Genomic DNA, 18457 nt, shown 5'->3' on the forward strand with positions numbered 1-18457 from the left:
TGTGATCATTTCTAGCTTTGGGAGGTGCAGATAAAATCCTGAAGAAACCTTTGTGCTTTGGCCTAAAAACCCTCAGATTTTACATATCACCTATCCTTTCCTTTCTGCTAGCACTGGGCAATCCTTAGAATGTTTTTAATGAGAGTGCTTGAGTTGCAAAATTCCGATTTGTGTTTTATACACGGGGATTGCTCTGTTTCACAGCACATTAATGAAGAGGTGCAGGTCATCAGTGAAATGTGGTCTTTGATAATCCCATACTATTATCAGACAGCTTCCAATTTAAAAACACTGATCCTTATGAGAACAGGTTCATTTCAAAACTCTTTAAGGATTCTACGGCCCCTGCTCTGATTCATTGTTGTAACTGACTCAAGATGGGACCTTTGTCCACAGAAAACAGGAGCCCTCAGAGGTCCAGCTAGCTAAAATGTACAGATTATACATTTGACTTGTTATCTCCAGTTCAGTCTCTGGTGAGCTGGCAAAGAGGGTCAACTTCTGTTCGTCAGAATCAGACACATCTGCTTCTGTGGCAGATCTGCGTACCTGCATGTGAAACTCAAGGAGACTTCAGTCATCATTTCTCTGCCCTCTCTCAATATCCTGCCATGAAATATTCTCAATATTCTCGCCGTGAAAACAGTTGTCTTGAATCTTGCACCATCTCCGTTGGCACAAGTGTCTGATGTAGACATATAAACGTAAGGACAGTGAAAAAAAATTCTGCCTCCAGATGTGGAGGAGGTGGTTTGAACGATGACTGAACGATGACAAAGGAGTGTTTTTTTCCATCAGACCGTAACGGCTGTAGGAGCCAAGATGCAGCTTGCTTTCCTGTCTGAAAAGAGGGATTATACCGATCAGAATGCCACAGGAAGCTGCAAGTGATGCATGAGCACTCACCTTATCGTTCTCAGCGAGGGAGATTGCGTGACAGCTGCAGGGCTCGTCTCGCTAAACAATGGATCACGATACTTAAACGCTGCACCATTCGTAAGAAAACAAGAAAGCTCGGGGGGAGCTAACAGCGGGGCTGTGTGTGGCACTGGTTAGTGTGGTTTCACAAGGTTGTGGTGGGGCACACTCCTGCTGTCTGGCTGTCCTGGGAGTACGGCTCGATTGGACTTCTGCCTGCCCTTCACCATGTGCAGATAGGTGAGAAGAACCCAAGTGAGAGAGGGAGAATGGGCCAAGAGTGGCCTCTCTGGTGGAGCAGAAGTACGGAAGAACTGCAGAAATGTGAAGAAACGGGAATGTGACTCACAGTCCTTTGATCTCCTTCCTTGGGGAACCCCCAGGACAGCATAACAGCGAAATGTCCCTTACTGGGAGTGAGCACCGGTTCGTGCTTGTTATCTGGTGTTTTCTTTATCTGGGATTGAATCCCTGGGTTCTTCCTGACAGACAAGTGTGTTTTTCCAGCTGCTCCATATTAATAATAAAAAAGTAAATAAACAAGCAGTCATAATTGTACTTTTGCAAAAATTAGGTTTGGACTATGTTCTTCTTTCTCCATATTGAAACAATTTAGCAGCACTTGTTTTGAAGAAATGATTGAAATTTAGAAAACAAGAAGTAAATATGCTCAGTATGCATTAGCAGCAGTCAGTGCCTCCTGCACGTTGCGTGCTTTACAGATAATGAGGCGTGGATGGCCTAGCCAGTATCACCAAACCTATTTAACAATTTAAAACCATGAGACGCTAAATGGTTTCATGATTTCCCCAAGACAGAGGACTCCAGCGTTAGCGGTGTTGGGTACTTGGAACCATGCCTACATCTCCAGGTGTCATTTCTCTCTTGGGCGAAAGACACTCAACAGTTCAAGGTCAGTTCAAGGAGGACGTGTAGGCAGTGAAGAGACAGCATAAAATCATCTAGATATGAGGCAATTTTAAATGATATCATGACTTGGTTAATATGATCACTGTGGTTACCTGGGTCTTCAGTTCATTTCTTCCCTTCAGGGTGGTAAGAAGCAAAGCCTCCTTCCTTTGCTTGATAGTTGAGAGATGGGACTGTTCTCTCTTTCATGATACCAAGAGAGAAAGTCTTACTCTTTTTTCTTCCAGTCATTTTCTATCCATGTGCTCTTGGACAGGTTGGAGAGGGCAACACTTGCACTTCTTGGATCTCCTCGAAAGGAAATGGTTCTCTTCACTCAGCAGTCGTGGTGGCACTCGCCACTGGTGGGTTAGCTCATTGTTTCTCTCATCCTGGGAGTCTTGTAGTTGGTTGAGACAGAAAGAATTGAATGAGTGGACAGGAAATGAGGTAGAAACACAGCTGGAAGGTAAAGACTGCTAGAGAAGAAAGCAGGGGTCAGAGGAGTGGTGAATAGTAAGATGGGTAAACTGAGTGAAACCATGAAAATGAGACAGCTGGAAGGATGTCTAAATTGGATTTGGATATTGAGGGCAGAGATAAGGAAACAGCTGGCTATGGGGTTGATCCATTTTATAGAAGGGAGCGTACTCTGCCAGCAGCCTTCGGAGTCCTCATATATATGAGCGGAGATCAGAGATTTAGGAAGGCAATGAAGCTGGATATTGCAGCAGTTGGGATTAGGACACATTTAATGTACAATTAAAGATTTCAACAGCTCAGGTTAAAGAACGAGAGAATACCAGTAATAAGGTGGAGGTGGTGATGGGAAGACAAGACAGCAGGGTGATATGCATGTGTAGGAGGATTTTTGGGGTAAAGCCAGCTTGAGTTTTCTGGCCTCCTGAGTAAAGTTGAGCTCTGAGTGCTGACACATTTGTTTGCTCAGCTCTGCCCGCGCATCAAAAGATTTCTCCTTCCCCAGACAATTTTGCTGAATTGTGGGGTGTTTTTCTGTTGTGGAGCCTTTTTTTCTACATCTCAGCATGGGGTAGGAGTGAAACATTTTCAAAGACTATTGCACTAACCTGTGGTGTGACCTACAACAGAGAGCTAAAATTTAAAATGAGGCTGATATTAAAATATGATTTATTGCCAGTCTAATAAAGATAATGCTGTAAGTTGTCAGTAACTTTTATGCATCATTGGAGGTGTCCACACTTGCTGTGTTTGAGAAGACAGGTGGTAGCATGGGCAGTCATTAGCCTTCTGATCTTTGGTTGCAACCTTGCTTGCTTTGTCACCTATGGGTTCTGGTCGGTGACCCGTACAGAATGGAAACCGCGACCTCACTCGTAGCAGGCTACAGTCTGCTTTGTGGAAAGTGCTCTGAATATTATCTGAGGATAATTGATGCAGAGGATGATCTGACTTTGCAGGCCTTGACAAGCGAATAGATTTAAGATAGTAGGTCTAATTCTGAAAAGGGATCATTTCATCAGCGTATACCAAGAAGACAGCCTGAAACTTTCCCTTACATTACAAAGTGATTTACATCTATCTGTTGGTCATTTGTTGGGATCCAACACTGAGAGTCCTCCAGGCTAGAGGGTAGTCTGGAAAAGATCTAAGTGGTTGGGTACTTGCAAACTGTAGTATCTACCAGTTGCTGAACATGGTTTGTCCTGTGCCAGGGCTGAAATAAATCAAAAGAAGAGAAGATTGTACAGTTACAGAAGTCATGACTGTCATCTGGCCTCCCCATGAATGCTGAAATGCTCAAATACAGAAATTAAATATGCCATAAAGTAGTAAGCTGAGTTAAGAGAACTTTTAAGAGACCATCTTGAGTCAGTAAGGGAAGCGTTCATGTGTGGTCAAGTTAACACTGCACAAAAATAGGTTTGAATGCTGCAGAACAGGTAATTTACTTATGCCCATTGAGTCTGGCAGGATCTCAATTCTGTACATATGCTCTACCTCATTACACAAATCTTTACTGTTGAATCATCTTATTTTTCAGGGGCTTTTCATAATTCATCTGGTTCAGGTTGTATTTTCTGGAATGCAGTGCCTGGAGCTTCCTTCATGTTTAACTTCCCTGTCTTCCTCCCTTAAGGTCTTTTTATGATCTTTGAAGGTTTTCTCGCAGTCCTCCCATTTTTAGCAGGAGACTCGTGTTTCTACATGATAGCACAACTAGTGGCTATACCTGGCACTAGTCATGAGGAGCTATTCCAAAAAAACTCCATGTGTGGACGCCCTTAATGTGTGACTACACTGCTACACAAAAGAATGAAAAGGGCTCATGTGGATGTCCCTGAATTAGCTTTCATCGAGCTAGCTCCCATGAAGATAATGACTTTGCAGCTGGCACTGAGGTATTTGTGTTGAGCTGCAAGCTCTGCCCAAAACACAGGAGAAAGACTTGGATGAGCAATTCAAGCTGAGGTTTTTGCTCATGCAGCCTCACTGGTATTCAAAGCTAGCTCAGATAGGAACGTGGGTGGTTTTTATATGTGGATGTATCCTTACATTGCACAAAGAGTGCTTGGTCCTGTTTTGTTTAGCTTCTTTTGCTCCAGGCTGGGCAGCCCATGCTGAGAATTACTCCAGAAGAGATACTCTTGAAAAACACCGTGGTTAGCCAGGCCCCATCCACCTTGCAATGGCTTTACAATTTCAAGGCACAGGTATTTAACCTCTCTGCTCTTGCGAGGTGTGTGCTGGCTGCACGGAGCTGTTGCAGCCTGCTGGAGAAGGGAGCTACAAGTGGCCTCAAGTGAGATGAAGCAGTACGTGCTGTCCTTCAGGCAGGGAAGTCTCAGCGCAGTGTTTACACACTTCTTCCCTCCAAAACACACAGCATAAGGGTGAGGTGGGGAGCAGCTGGTTTTGAGGAGATGAAGGCTCAAGTATTACCAGGTTTACCACGTCTTTAGAAGCTGATCCAAAACCCATCAAGCTCGGTGGAAAACTGCCAATGATTTGAAGAGCCCCTGGATCAGGCCCTTAAACCCAGCTCCTACAACTCAGCACGCCAGCATACGTGCAGCTGATCCTTGTCCCGCTCCTGCGCTCTCGGGGACCTGGTGCGGAGCAGTGCGCTAGCAGGCTGCAGAGACCACCCTCCGAAATGGCAGAGGGCCTCTTTTCACCTTGTCTTCTGCATGCACGAACGTCCGAGCACAGCTGTGCCTGCAGACGCGCGTTTCCTGCAGAGCCCTGTGCTCTCGCAGCTGGACACCTGAACCACCTTGAGCTGCACTCGGGGAGCTTCAGAGGCACCGAATCAGATGGCTGGCGCTGGGCAGTGTTGGAAGCTATTAAACTGTTGTTTGTCGGTCCTAATGTGGAGGAAGTGAGAGCAGGGATCTTTAACCCCCTGGAAATGATTAGAGATGAGGAGCACAAAGGAGGCCTTGATGAGCATTTCGCCCCTAAGCTATGTGGTTCCCAGCTTTCCGGCTCCTGCTGCCGACATGCAAAGCCAGGGCCTTGGGTTTTAATTTTTCATACTGTTTTTAAACAGATACTTTTGCAAATGTAAACATGCCCCAGCACTGAAGGTTTCCAGCCAAATTAAAGAGTCAGCACTGGAAAAATCAGCCTTCTGAGAAAGGTCAAATACAAGTAAACTCTGGAGTTCATTGGGTCCATATGTGTAAACTTCAGCTAATATGGGATAGGCCCAGGGCAGCACTTACCTTGCATAACTGAGCTTGTTTCAAAATGAAAGGCAAGAACTGTCCTTAGGGATGCCTGTGGTCTGAGCACTAGATTTGAATGTATCGAATGAAAAAAGACCCATGTCCTGGCTTTGTTTCCATTCCACTTTATCCCTTCCCTCTAACAGGAAGAAAGAAGGTTTAGAAGGAGAATGTGCCATTTGGCATTAATTCTGACAACTCACATTTAGGCATTGTTAGCTGAGACCATGCTGGGTTTAATAATCTCCAACTACATGCCTATAAAAGCTTAATTTTGCTATGAGGATGCGTGCCTTGAAGCCTTTAATTTAATAACTGGGAAGGGTTTCTTTATAAGTTGTACCACCTGCAGTAGTAATAGAAATCAAGACACTGCCTCTTATTTCTTGGCTTGATTGACATTTCAGCCAACATGGAAGGATTCAAGCTACCTACTGCCTTTAATTTTTTTTTTTAATTATTTTTACCTGTAATTTGTCAGCGCTTGCCATTAGAAGGATGGACTGGTGAGTGTACCTCTCTGAAGTGAGGAGCTTTTGCTTAGAGCAGATGAAGAAATTTTCTTCCTGCCACCGCACTGTAATAGTGGGTTAGTTAGTAGGAAAAAGTTGGTACGTGAGAAAGCAAAATGACAAGAGAAATTGTGGCCTAAAAGTAGGATCCTTAAAAGGTATCATCGTTATATAGCAATCCCCTAATCCCACCCCCATCAGCCAACAGAAATGCCAGGAGATCTGCAGCACATGTCAGCCAGCTAACCCGCTTGAAAGGTGTTATTGTTGCCGGTTCTGCTGCTTGCCTCAGAAATGTCTCTGCACCTAAAGAGCTACAGGAAAAGAAGACAGAGCCCCATTAGTTAGGAGAATGCCAGAGGTGAAACTGCGGTGCCTCCCTGGTGCTAGTACGTCATTAAGGGTCCCAGAGGAGTGTAGGAGGTGGAGATGCTTGAAGGTTAGGCGGGCTGAGTTATTCCTTAACTCATGCCTTTTCGTTGAAGAGCAGAGGAGGTACACGTGTTGTGTGTGGCTACGTAGCGTGACAGGAATGTTGAGAAGAGCTAGAAGCTTCCAGCTCCAGCTGACAGGGTTTTTATCTGGTGCAGATGGAGGTCTTGTGGTCAGAGAGGCCCTGACAGTGTCAAGTCAGGTGGGACATGGGATCAGGCCCGATGGCCAGCCCAGTGCTATGGGGGCTCAGGAGGTGTATTGAAATGTGGTGGTGTCCAGGGCAAAGCCAGAAGCTACACAGCAAGGTTCTGCCTTGGGAAGCAGTGTAGGACAAGTGGTGTGAAGAGTGGGGGCTTTTATTATATCTGTCTTTTTAAGGTTTTGATAATCAAAGGGCCTGATTAGCTGTCATCCATCCCTGAAAGGAGAAGGGACTTAAGATTGCTCAACAAATATCCCTATGTCAAAGGTTTTATACCGTTTGACATTTGTAATGCTACAGAGCTTGCCAAGACACCAAAGGCCTTACAAACAATGAGATTCCTCATCAGCATTGTCCTCCTGGGGAAAAGAGAAGTCCTGTGGAAAAGAGAACTAATGCCAATACCAAGATAGACACAGACACAGACATAGATTTCTAGGTTGGAAGAGACCTCAAGATCATCGAGTCCAACCTCCGACCTAACACTAAGTACTCCACTAAACCATATCGCTAAGCTCTACATCTAAACGTCTTTTAAAGACCTCCAGGGTTGGTGACTCCACCACCTCCCTGGGCAGCCCGTTCCAATGCTTAATAACCCTTTCGGTAAAGAAGTACTTCCTAACATCCAACCTAAAACTCCCCTGTCGCAACTTTCGCCCATTCCCCCTCGTCCTGTCACCAGGCACGTGGGAGAACAGACCAACCCCCACCTCGCTACAGCCTCCTTTAAGGTAACTGTAGAGAGCGATAAGGTCGCCCCTGAGCCTCCTCTTCTCCAGGCTGAACAAGCCCAGCTCCCTCAGCCGCTCCTCGTAAGACTTGTTCTCCAGACCCCTCACCAGCTTGGTCGCCCTTCTCTGGACTCGCTCGAGCACCTCCATGTCCTTCCTGTAGCGAGGGGCCCAAAACTGAACACAGTACTCGAGGTGCGGCCTCACCAGAGCCGAGTACAGGGGCACAATCACTTCCCTAGACCTGCTGGCCACACTGCTTCTTATACAGGCCAGGATGCTGTTGGCCTTCTTGGCCACCTGAGCACACTGCTGGCTCATATTCAGCCGACTATCAACCAATACTCCCAGGTCCTTCTCGGCCAGGCAGCTTTCCAGCCACTCATCTCCCAGCCTGTAGCTCTGCTTGGGGTTGTTGCGCCCCAGGTGCAGGACCCGGCACTTGGCCTTGTTGAACTTCATACAGTTGGCCTGTTCAAACCTGCCTGCCTTCAGTGCGACTTCTCATCATGGGGGATATAAAATGACAATGGAGCATGTTTTTCCAGAGCTCTTTTGAACGAGTCTAAACTTGGCTGCATCATTGTTATTATGAATCGCTGGGTCACGGCCTGCCTACTGACGTCCCGTTGGCATGAGGCCAGAAGATATTACCTTTCAGGTTCAAGGTTTTGCGCCTTGTGGGTCTTCTGCATCCAGACCTTGACCAATTTGGTCTCATTTGTGCCTTGCTCCCTCAAATATTTGGTATCCTCCATGTATTTAACAGACAGAATAGTTAACAGATGGAACAAATTTCCAAGAGAAGTCCTCACAGTAAAGCTGGATGGCTTTTGGAAGATACATGTTAGTCTATCCCCAGTTATTCCATGCAGCACAGGTGTAAGTTGGGAGGCTGGAATCCTGTGATCTGTGATACACACAAAGTAAAAGTTGGTAACTGTATTGAAATACTGAATTCTGTGAATGCCCTAACATCACATCTGAGAGTACCCTAAAAAATAGTGATTTAACTTTTTCTTTAAGCAGGTATATTTTTCATTAAATCAGGATTATCTGCCGTACATCTCTCAACTGATGTTGTGTTAATAGATGTGGCTTCTGTAAGAGTTTTGTCTCCATGAGAATAGTCAAATCTATTGCTTTGCGTTTAACCTGCCATGTTGTTAAATCCAAGCTGGTTAATAGAGCCAGCTTCAAGCTCGCTCAATTCTCAGCTACCAAGATGCTGTGATGATCCCACCTCCCCATCTTAGTTAAGGAAGGATTTGATTGACAGGGATCCCTGTCAGATGTTAGGTAAAGTGAAACCTGGCACAGAACCTAAAACCTGGAAGAGAAGGTAAAGCCTGTCCTTTGAGCAGCCAGGTCTTGAGTGTAGATCATTTCTACTCTAACCTGGTGTTCAGTCAGTTGACCCCACCTTCTCTTCATGGAGGAGGACAGCAGCTTCCCTTTGCTTAGCAGGGAAGGCCAGGCTACGGAGGTGTTAGGGCAGCCAACCTAGTCCCTTTACACCATTTAAACCTGGCACTGGAAGTGGCTCCCCAGTTTTAACTGAAGTGAAACCAAGCTGCCATTGTCTCCGAAGCCAATGCTGACACTCCATTTTGGATGTGAAAATAACTGCTGAGACAGCCCTGCGTTTATGTACGGTTTTTGCACATTCTGTGGAGAATCAGAATAAATAGAAACCCTTTAAATAGATTATTAATTAACCTTCCCCTGACAGATAACTCGGTAGGAAATCCATTAGTAGATGTCTGGGTGAACTCACTGCTTCTGGAGCAGCTTTATTGTGTTGTGCTTTCTCCTTCTTGTTGCAGATCTGAAGCCCTGGGTTTCGAATTTCACCTATCCAGGTGTGCATGATTTTTCTCAGCTCGCACTGGATGCCAACAGGAACCAGCTCATTGTGGGAGCAAGGTAAAGATAATCTTTTAATTAGCTTTTTAAACTTTTTAAACCAGGGCTGCTGCTCAAGCTCTTTCCCTTCAGGTTCTGGCTTCAGAGGAGAGTGTGTTTCCAGCTTATGTGGCCAGTCTCCCCCTCAAAGAGAAAGCTATAATTTATGTGGAGGGATTTAGACTCTAGTATAATTGCAAAGAAGAGAAAATTACTAGAATTAAAAAAAAAAAAAAGATGCAATCAAAATGACTGGTTAATGAAGCAGAGTGCTGGCATCTCCCTCAGTATCATGAATGTTAGAAGAGTTCTAGTAAATTATTCTGCACCATCACTCTGCCAGAACAGAATCTGGCTTTTTGGTGTATTTGCCATGGGCACACTTTCTGTCTATATTAAGTTCATCTACATGCCTTTGTATAAGCTGCAGTGAGACTTTGGCAGCAAGAGTGATAGCTTTCTTCTCTCTTCTTTTAGAATTCGCTTCGTAGCCTGTTCACTTCATCTCGCTGACATAGTCAAATCCCCACCTAATGCATTTTGGTGCAACTCTGTTGTTCCAACACATCGTATATAATTAGCATATATTTTCCTTTATTTTTAAACATTACTTTTATTTAGGATGCCGTAGGAGAAGGGTAAAAACACAAACACAATATAAGCATAGGCAAGTTCTAACAAATTTAGAGCTGCGTTTGTAACCAGGAAAAAGAACTATGGTTCAGTGAAATAATACGTGTCAGGAGTGGTTGAATCATGAGCCCCCCCAGCAACTATTTTTTATTGCATAATAAACAGATAAGACAACCCAAAAAGAAAGAGCTAAGCATGGCCTAACAAATCAGCCAGCAGCAGCAGTTTAAATATAGTATTTAGAAGCAGGTAACATTGTGGAAGCAGCCTGTGCTGTAGGTGAAAACAGGAAGAGACTGCTTTCTTCCCACCAGTGGACAGGGAGGTGAGGAGCAGGACTGGAAGAAGTCATGGAGTGAACAAGAGAAAGCAAGATGTGTTAGTGGAAGGGGAGTCTTTTTGCTCCAAAGAGACAACTGAAGTGGTATTTAACATAAATTTTCTGTGTTTGTGCACTAAATACTAAAACTTCACTGTCTGACAGAGTTTAAATTGCCAGAGGCCCTCCTGCTTTTCATACAGAAACATTTTGCTCTTCAAGCTGCAGCTTTACCTGCGCTGGAATCTTTAACCAGCCATTATTAATATTTATTACTTCAGAACAGCATTGCTTTGGGGACAGCCGTGAACGGTGCCTTCTGCCAGGCGTTGTACAAACACAGGCCCGTCGCCCTGAGGAATTCACGGTTTACATAATTCGGCTGCACAGCAGGTTTCCTCCTTGCTGTCGGTGACACGCTTCACCCCTGCTCGAACGCTCGCGACACATCCTGGAGGGAAGCTCTGTCTCCACAAGAGTTTGTACAAGTGCGGTTAGACACGAGGCTACAGTATCATTACAAACAGCAGAATGACAGCAAATTTGGCTTCCTGCTGGAAGCACAATATAGTGCGGCGGGTTACTCCAGGCGGAACCAGTGACAAGTATTTATAGAATTTGCTTGCAGAAGTCAGTTTTCATGAGGTATGACCAGCCTGACTGGGAGACTCTCCAAGTTTGATGGTGCCACACGGCTCTGCCGAGCAAGTCTTGATAGAGTTAATGGAGGTGCAGTTTCCCAGGGTGCTTTTTTTTTTTTTTCCTGGGTGTGGGGTAGGTGGGGAGTATGGATCCCTTTCCCTCCTCACCATCTCATTACGTGACATGAGGTGCACGCACATGGGGTGCAGGCAGGGTCCTTGTTCTGCACAGCACCGCAGGTCCTTGGGTGAGCTGTGCTCCTGGAGCTGTGCCAGAGAAATGGGAATGGGAAGTAAAGGCTTTTCTGTTCCCTCCCTCCCTGATAAATCCCCACCTTGTTCTGGACTATTTTTAGGGGTGATTTTTTGAGTCATTAGTTGCTCGTGCACCATCTGCCTGAATTTGCAAATGAAACAATACCTCAAAGAGATAGGAGCTGTCTCTATCCATCTCAACAGGGTGTAATTTATGAAACCTAAATTTAAATGTTAACCATGTTTAAACGTGCTACTGTAGATCATATTAGTAGTAACACCAGCTATTCTGGGGTTGTGGAAGGAGTTTGGGATCAGGGTGGAGTTTATAAGTACTCCCACTTCTCAATTTCCTGGTTAACATCATTCTCTTAGATGATAGCGTTATAAATTATTTCAGACTAGCTCTTTCTGTCTCTATTTAAAAGCCGTATGACCTCACCACAGCAACTCTTAGCTTAGTTCATCCTGCATTTCCAAGCTTCACAGAAAATGCTTCCTGGAAGAAAAGAAGATCCTGGGGCACACAAAGGTTTTTGGTTTGGGGAATTGGACACAGCATGACTGAAACTGTAAGAGGTATTGAGGGCACACTGTGCAGGCAGGGGGCTGGAATAGCACGAGCCGCAGATTTTTAAGCTTTATCGCTATCTGAGAGCCCTCCCCGAATGACTGGTGCTGTCTGAGTGCTAACCAGAGGAGTTTGATAACTCCACTGCACCAAACACCTGCCAAGTCAAAATCCCAGAAACAAAAGAATTAGTTTCAAAAGCCCACCATGGTTTCTAAGCAACGTATTTACTTGTCACATCATTTGTAAAATCCAAACACTTGCAAGTAAGGATATGAATAGTTTAGAACATTGTAAATCTCACACTGCCCATATTATGAGCCACATTTCATTAAGTATAAAAACACACATTTCAAAAATTCATAACCTTCATTTTGACTCATAGCTTGCATGTTTTGTTTTTGTTTAAAATGTAGTGTTAGTATTTTAATGTACTGTTTTTCTTCTCTGAATGAGTGATTGTTTTGAAATATTTGCTGCTTTTTTCAGCTCTTGAGCTTATGTGATTACTATTTGAGCTTATTTTAATGGGAGAAAAAACAATTTTCTAGACCTCATTATTACTGAGAAAAAAAATTGAAAATATGATCTGAACAGCTCAAAAAACAAGACATATAAATCCCCTGTACATTAAAAAAATGATCATTTGGGGAACTCGATTCCTGCTTTTTCTGTGCTAGCTATCTGCAATGCCACTTTGTCCAATTGTCCTGCTTTTTTTTGCAAAACACTTTCTTCTTTTCATCAAGAGTAAGCCTTGAATTTTTCAGACCTGAGAAACCTTCCAAGGCAAAGTCAATAAAGGAGCTGAAATGGAAACTGATTGCAGTCTTGACTATGTAGAAACTTCCATCCCTCTCTAATGGCACGATCAGGAATGCTTATTGTCTTTACTTTCAATCTTTTTCCCATTATTAGATTTCAAATTTAACTCCGTTACACAGCATTTCCAGTGAGCAATTTGCTTTTATTAACTGAGGGTCTGTTCGCTCTACCTAAACATCTGAAATCAAAGATTAATGGTGAGGAAATGGGTGGCAGTTTCTCGCAGATTAGTGTCACATAATGAGCTATAGTTTTGAATTATAGACACGAGTTGTATATATGCCGCCACAGCAGAGGAGCCACAGAAGAGATAATTCTGGTACCAGAACAAAGGCTGGGAGACTGGGACACTGCTCTTTTGTCAGCAGTACAGCTGCTGAATGGACTGGGAAGAACGGCTTGAATGAGCTGCTCTGCAATAAATGGTTTAACAAAGGAGATCGGCTGAATTTCCTAACTCGATGGGCAAGCAAAAGAGACCCGTGTTAAAAAGCGGTGACTTAAGAGATGCAACTGTTTGAACTGAGGGTGTCTGCTTGCTGTAGCTCACGGTCAGACCTCGATGCTGTCAGCAGCAGCCAGGTTGTGGCCCCTTTGCCTGCACCAATGTACCTGTGCTGTGGTAGGGATGCCAGAGGCGGTGTGGCGGGGCGGGAGGAAGCCTCCGTCCCCACTCCTGCAGGATGCCCTGGCTCAACTCTGACATTCTTCCTTTGCCCTTTCCCCCGTCCTTCTTCCCTGCCTTGTCTGTAGCAGAGGCAGGCTGGCTTTCTCTGCTCCCCATGGCAGTGATTTCACCTGCATGCTGGAGAAGCAGTGCTGTGCTCTCTCACCTGTGCTATAGGCAGGGTGCCCTAACCCCGGGGAGGATGGGTTTTGTGTAGCAGTGACATCCCACCACTCCACCTGAGACCCCTAAGTGGCTGGGCAGAGGTGGGAGCCAATAAAGAAATGTTGATATGGAAGACCCTGCTTGGAGTCCAGCCGAAAAGCGTGCTTCACAAGAGCTCCCTGGCCAGGAGAACATAAAAGATTTAAAGGAACGTGGTCGAGACACCATGTGACAATCTGGCACGCCAGCAAGCTGAAAGCAAACAGCTTGGACAACAGGAGGACGGTACCCAAACAAATGGCAGCACAGGGAGTGGCTGGGAAACCCTGGGGGAAACATTTGACTTCTCCCAGAGGGAAGCCGCGGGGGTGTCAGCTCGGGGCAGCAGCCTGCTGGGGCTGCGGATGTGAGAGGCATGGCTATGAGGGCTGGCCACTCGCAGCGAGTGGAGGTGTTGCCGTAGAAAAGCAGCCAGAGAGCGTCACGACCAGAAGTCCTCGTAGTTGTGCCTGCCAAGAGGGCTGTCAGCTCCATCAGGCGATGGGAAAGGATTATCTCTCGGGGCTGTTGCATGGGGAGCTGAAGCTCAGGAGCCCTTGTCACAAATGGCCATGACCAAAAATCTCCTGGAGGCAGAAGGCAGTGAGCAAATGCTGCATCAAGGGACTCGGAGCTGGCATGTGAAGTGCACGCCATTGTGGGCTGCTGGACTTTTCTGCATCAAAGCTACCAAGCTGCTAGGGATGCAAGTCTGGATGCTTTAGCAGGGGGCGATTTTCGTACTTGTTTTAGACCTGAACTGAATGTGCCTGTTAATGTCAAGTAGGTAGGCGTGAGAAAGGAGGTAGGGTTAGTCTGGGGAGCAGAGAAGGCGCTGTAGCACTTACAAAGGTGGTTACAGATCAGGTCAGAAGTTCTGCCTCTAACTGTGGCTGTGAAACACAGTGTTGGAAGGATCGCTTTTGGCTTTGAACAGGAGGCCTTAGGGGGAGCACAGCAGCCTGGGAGCACCCCTTCCTGGCTGGTCTTGCTCCTGACTGCATGAACACAAAACACCTCTGGATCACACCAGCTCAGGAGCTGAAGGCTGAACGGAGGGACTGATATCCCAAAAGAGTTGCTTCAAGTTGCAGCTTGCAGAAATATGGCAAATTGTAAATATAGTCTAAGATCCTCGACCAGCAGGATTGGCATCCTGAGTTTATTGAAACTCTCCGGTGTATGATAGATTAGTCTGTCAGACACCAGCTTTCATGCAGATTTCTGGCTGAACACAGGCTCTTTCCTGCCTGCTTGGCAGAAAGCTCTAGAGCGCTGCAGTAAAACTCTCAAAACCTGTGTCGCTTGGAAAATATCGCTCTTACCCTTGGGCACCTTCAATCCTACCCAGATCTGGACTGCCACTGAAGCCTGAAGAGAGCAAATCTCAGCAGATTGTGCTGCCTGGGCAAAAGGCAGCGTGCAAACCAGGAGGCTGAGCGGCAGAAGGCAGGGCAGAGTGGGTCTGCAGTTCTGGAGCATCAACGTTGGGCTAGACTTTATCAACAACACTTCCTACTGCCAAACAATCAGGGCTTCTGTGAGGTGGAAAAGCACTAATAATTTCACGCTGTAGGTGGGAATCCAAGGCCCAGAGGGATTAAGAGCAAGCCTGCCCTGTGAAAAACACTGTGATATTGAGACACGTGAGTTTATAGTAGATCTCAGAGGTAGTGCAAGCTGCTCTTCGACCAAAGTCTGCACAGCCGCAGAGGTCTCTGCACTGTTCTGCTTAGCTAGTGTGGACATAGCCAAAGTTTTCTGATGGATTTACAGAAAATTTGTGCCAGAGTTTGGATTTGGACCATTTACTGTCGTGTTTCTACCTGGCAGTAGCAAGTACCTGGCACTTGCCCTCAGCCTTGCATCTCCAAAGAAGACATAAGTCTTACAAAATGCTCCAGGAGATCTTCAGCATAGCTGGAGAAGTCCAGGCTCATATAGCATGGAGAGAATAACATGCAAACAAGTTAACATCGGGCACAATCACATGGGCATGGCCAAAGGTTCAGTAGACCACAGGTGTGTCCTGTTACATCCAGGAATGATGTGCCATTCTTCACTGACTGCAGAATTTGACTCGATAGCTTTTCTGAGACAATATGACCGAGATGAGCTCCTGCCATGTTCTGATGGCTCCCATTAGTATCACGCTGTCTTACGTCAGCTTTATCCCCCACCAAGTCACGTTTGGCTGAGAAATTACCTTGCCAGTTGAGGTATTAATGAGGACGTGAGCAAGCAAAGAGCATTATAATGTTTTTGATTATATCCAGATTGTAGGAGGGTAGCTGATAGGGCTGCTGTGAAGAAACCAAAAAAAACCAAATGCCATCCTTTCTCACTCTGATTCTTCGTATCAGACAAAATTAAAGTTGCATCCTTGTATCAGGGGGTGAAGGGAGGCAGGTAACATGGCGGTGTGAGAAAAAAAAGGGGATATCAGTCTGTGAAATCAACAGATACTTTCAAAGGACCATTGATGTCTTTTGAAGAAATTGCCTGACCTGCATGAGAAAGTATACAGCGAAGGTGAGAAACCTGTGATTAGACATTACAGCTAGTTAAATCCATAATTGGGGGTGCACAGTGTCTTTGTGCAGAGAATAAAAATGTGATTTAAAGTGCAGGTTTTAACCTCTCTGGTTGAGCCTGGGATAGTTCAGAGGGAGATTTTCCTCTCTGATATCGTGCCAGAGGAGGTCAGTTCGGCCCTTGTGTAAGTGTGGAGGGGTGAAGCCCCACTGGGATGCGTGGCTCTTTCTTACCTATGGAATTTGCTTTCCTCTGCTGGTCTGCAGGCTGTCTGAATTTGCCATACCCCAGATCTGTGCTGTCCCTGGCTTACCCCTTGGGAAGGAGGGAAAAGGTGTGGACAGGCACGAACGAAAGGATAATTTTCATAGCTTATGGGATTCTGGGAACTTTGGAGCCTGGTTCAAATTTTGTTCAAAGTGTAAGTTTTTTTCTTAGTTAAAACTTGTACATTTGCTTGAGAACACAACATGAACTTTAATTTACTCAAAATAAATCCATCAGAGAAAATGCCACACTGCAGCGCTGCCAGGTTGCTGGGCCTGTCCAATGCACAGGAGAAGTTGCAGCTGCAAGAGAGCAAGGAGACGGCTTTGTTCCTGGTGTCGTACCTGGAGGAGAGGTGACAGCAGCCTCTTGGGTCTGTCGTCTTTGTCAGCAGAGCAAACAATTGGTCCTGCGAATAACCTGGTTCCACACAGCTACTGCCACGAAAGGCAATCCTGGTGCAGTGCAGGCTGGCGGGAAGCATCCTTACACAGCCAGTCACAGGCCTGACACACGAAGTATCTCATATTGCAGATAAAATGAGAATTGGTGGTACCCTATCACAGAAGCAGCCACCCACGAGAGACTCTCTTGCTTTAGTAATACACTGAAAATAATTAAGTTTAAAGATTGCATTTGAGAGCGCGGGGTGCGAGCAAACACAAGGTCAGGATATTTTGGCAAAAGCCTCAGAGGTTTGGACCTAATGTGTTTTACAGCATCAGAGGATGGGACTGCAGAGCCTTTTTCTTAGGCAGTACTGAAAATACTGACTTTTTCTCCGGTTAAGTTGGTGACACGTCAGTTTTGTATGGCAGGGCTTACCACAGCGACTTGCATATCGCTTTATGTCCAGATGTTTAGGTGCTAAAGCCCACTGCTCTGTGCCACTGCAAAGGTATGAAAAACACAGTGAGAAGAAGGGATTGGTTGGCAGTAACTTCATCTCACCAGCCAACTCGATCAGTATTTCCATTTAAGTTGTGTTGAACTCATCCTGAGTTTGAGGAGAGCGTGACAGAGCTGAGCACGCTTGTCAGCCCGAGCAGGCAGGTGGGGGGCCGCCAGGGAGCATCTGAACGATGTTCAGTGCCTCAGAAGAGGAATTTCACGGTTTGGCTTTGGAAAACAGACTGAAGTGATGGGCAAACAGGAGATGAAAGGTCCCCATGCAGCTCGGGGCCACCGTGAGGTGCTGTAAGTGATCTGGGACTCTGCCAGCTGGATGAGAGAGGGACAGAAGAGCTGTCAGGCGCATGTCAGGAGAGAGCTGAGGTGGCGTGTGGGATAATACGTGATGGTCTGAGAGATGGACTCGCTCTTCCAGGAAAACAGGAACAAACCCACACACCAGTTTTGTAAATTTGGCTCGGGTTCCATCTCGAGGGTTTTGAAGACATTTATTGAAACAGAGAGAAAAGTAACAAAAACATTTATGGAAATCAGCCTGCGTTTTACAAGATATGTTCAAACAATATTTTTTTACAAAATCCCCTTCCCAGTTCTCCAAAGCGTGCGAACGCTGCTCCCCTCCAGACCAGAGCTGGTTCAAGGTGCCTGGGAACACGGGACAACGTGCTGCCCCCACGGAGCGGGACCCCACGGGGCAAGGCTGTGCCTCTCCGTCTCCCACCACGGGGCAGAGGAGGGCCAGGGACAGCGGAGCCCGGCTTGCTGCCCCCGCGAGGTGTGTGAGGGGGGACACGGCTGCAGCTCAAGGGCTGAACCCTTCCTGCGATCCCCCCAGCAGCAGCAACAGCCCAGATTTCTGAGGATCGGTGTTGGTCAAGTGTGCCACAGCCGTCCTGTTGTCCTGCATGGTCTGCGGCCACACGCATCTGCCCCTTCTGGCTCCTCCAAGAGCTGGCACAGCATCGAGACTGCACGCGTCTGCGTCACGCACCTGGTGCTGCTACAGCTGGTGGTAGCTCTCCTCCACCGACTGGAATTTGGGGGATTTGATTTTCATCCTTGTTTCTACTGAGAAGTACGAAATGGGCCTCGTGTGCAAACACAGTGGCAACGCAGACACGGTAGCTGTGACCCTAGCTTAATTTGGAAGCTGCTTAATCAGAATGATATGCTGCTTGCATAAGGAGCCTCTTGTAAGAGGATGCTCCTCTAGCTCCGGCTAGATTTATCGCGGAGAAATGTTGCTTTGGGGAAAGCAATTGCTCATACAGCAACTGCATCATATTACTGCATGCCATTTAGT

The 18457-nt window shown here is 46.1% G+C and overlaps 1 protein-coding gene across 6 annotated transcripts in view; it reads left to right on the forward strand.

The window, feature by feature from the left end:
- The window catches only part of SEMA5B (semaphorin 5B), a 274579-nt gene that overhangs the window by 142353 nt on the left and 113769 nt on the right, over window positions 1-18457 (forward strand). For all 6 annotated transcript variants that reach the window (XR_004777167.2, XM_035536719.2, XM_035536718.2 and 3 more), the window contains one exon: window positions 9247-9346. Coding sequence is in view for 5 of the 6 variants with exons in the window: in XM_035536719.2 (XP_035392612.1) it covers window positions 9247-9346 (100 nt within the window). In the remaining variant the exon portion in view is untranslated. The remainder of the gene's footprint in view (window positions 1-9246; window positions 9347-18457) is intronic.

This window comes from Cygnus atratus, chromosome 6, assembly GCF_013377495.2.
Source record: "Cygnus atratus isolate AKBS03 ecotype Queensland, Australia chromosome 6, CAtr_DNAZoo_HiC_assembly, whole genome shotgun sequence".
In the NCBI taxonomy this organism is placed as follows: Eukaryota; Metazoa; Chordata; class Aves; order Anseriformes; family Anatidae; genus Cygnus; species Cygnus atratus.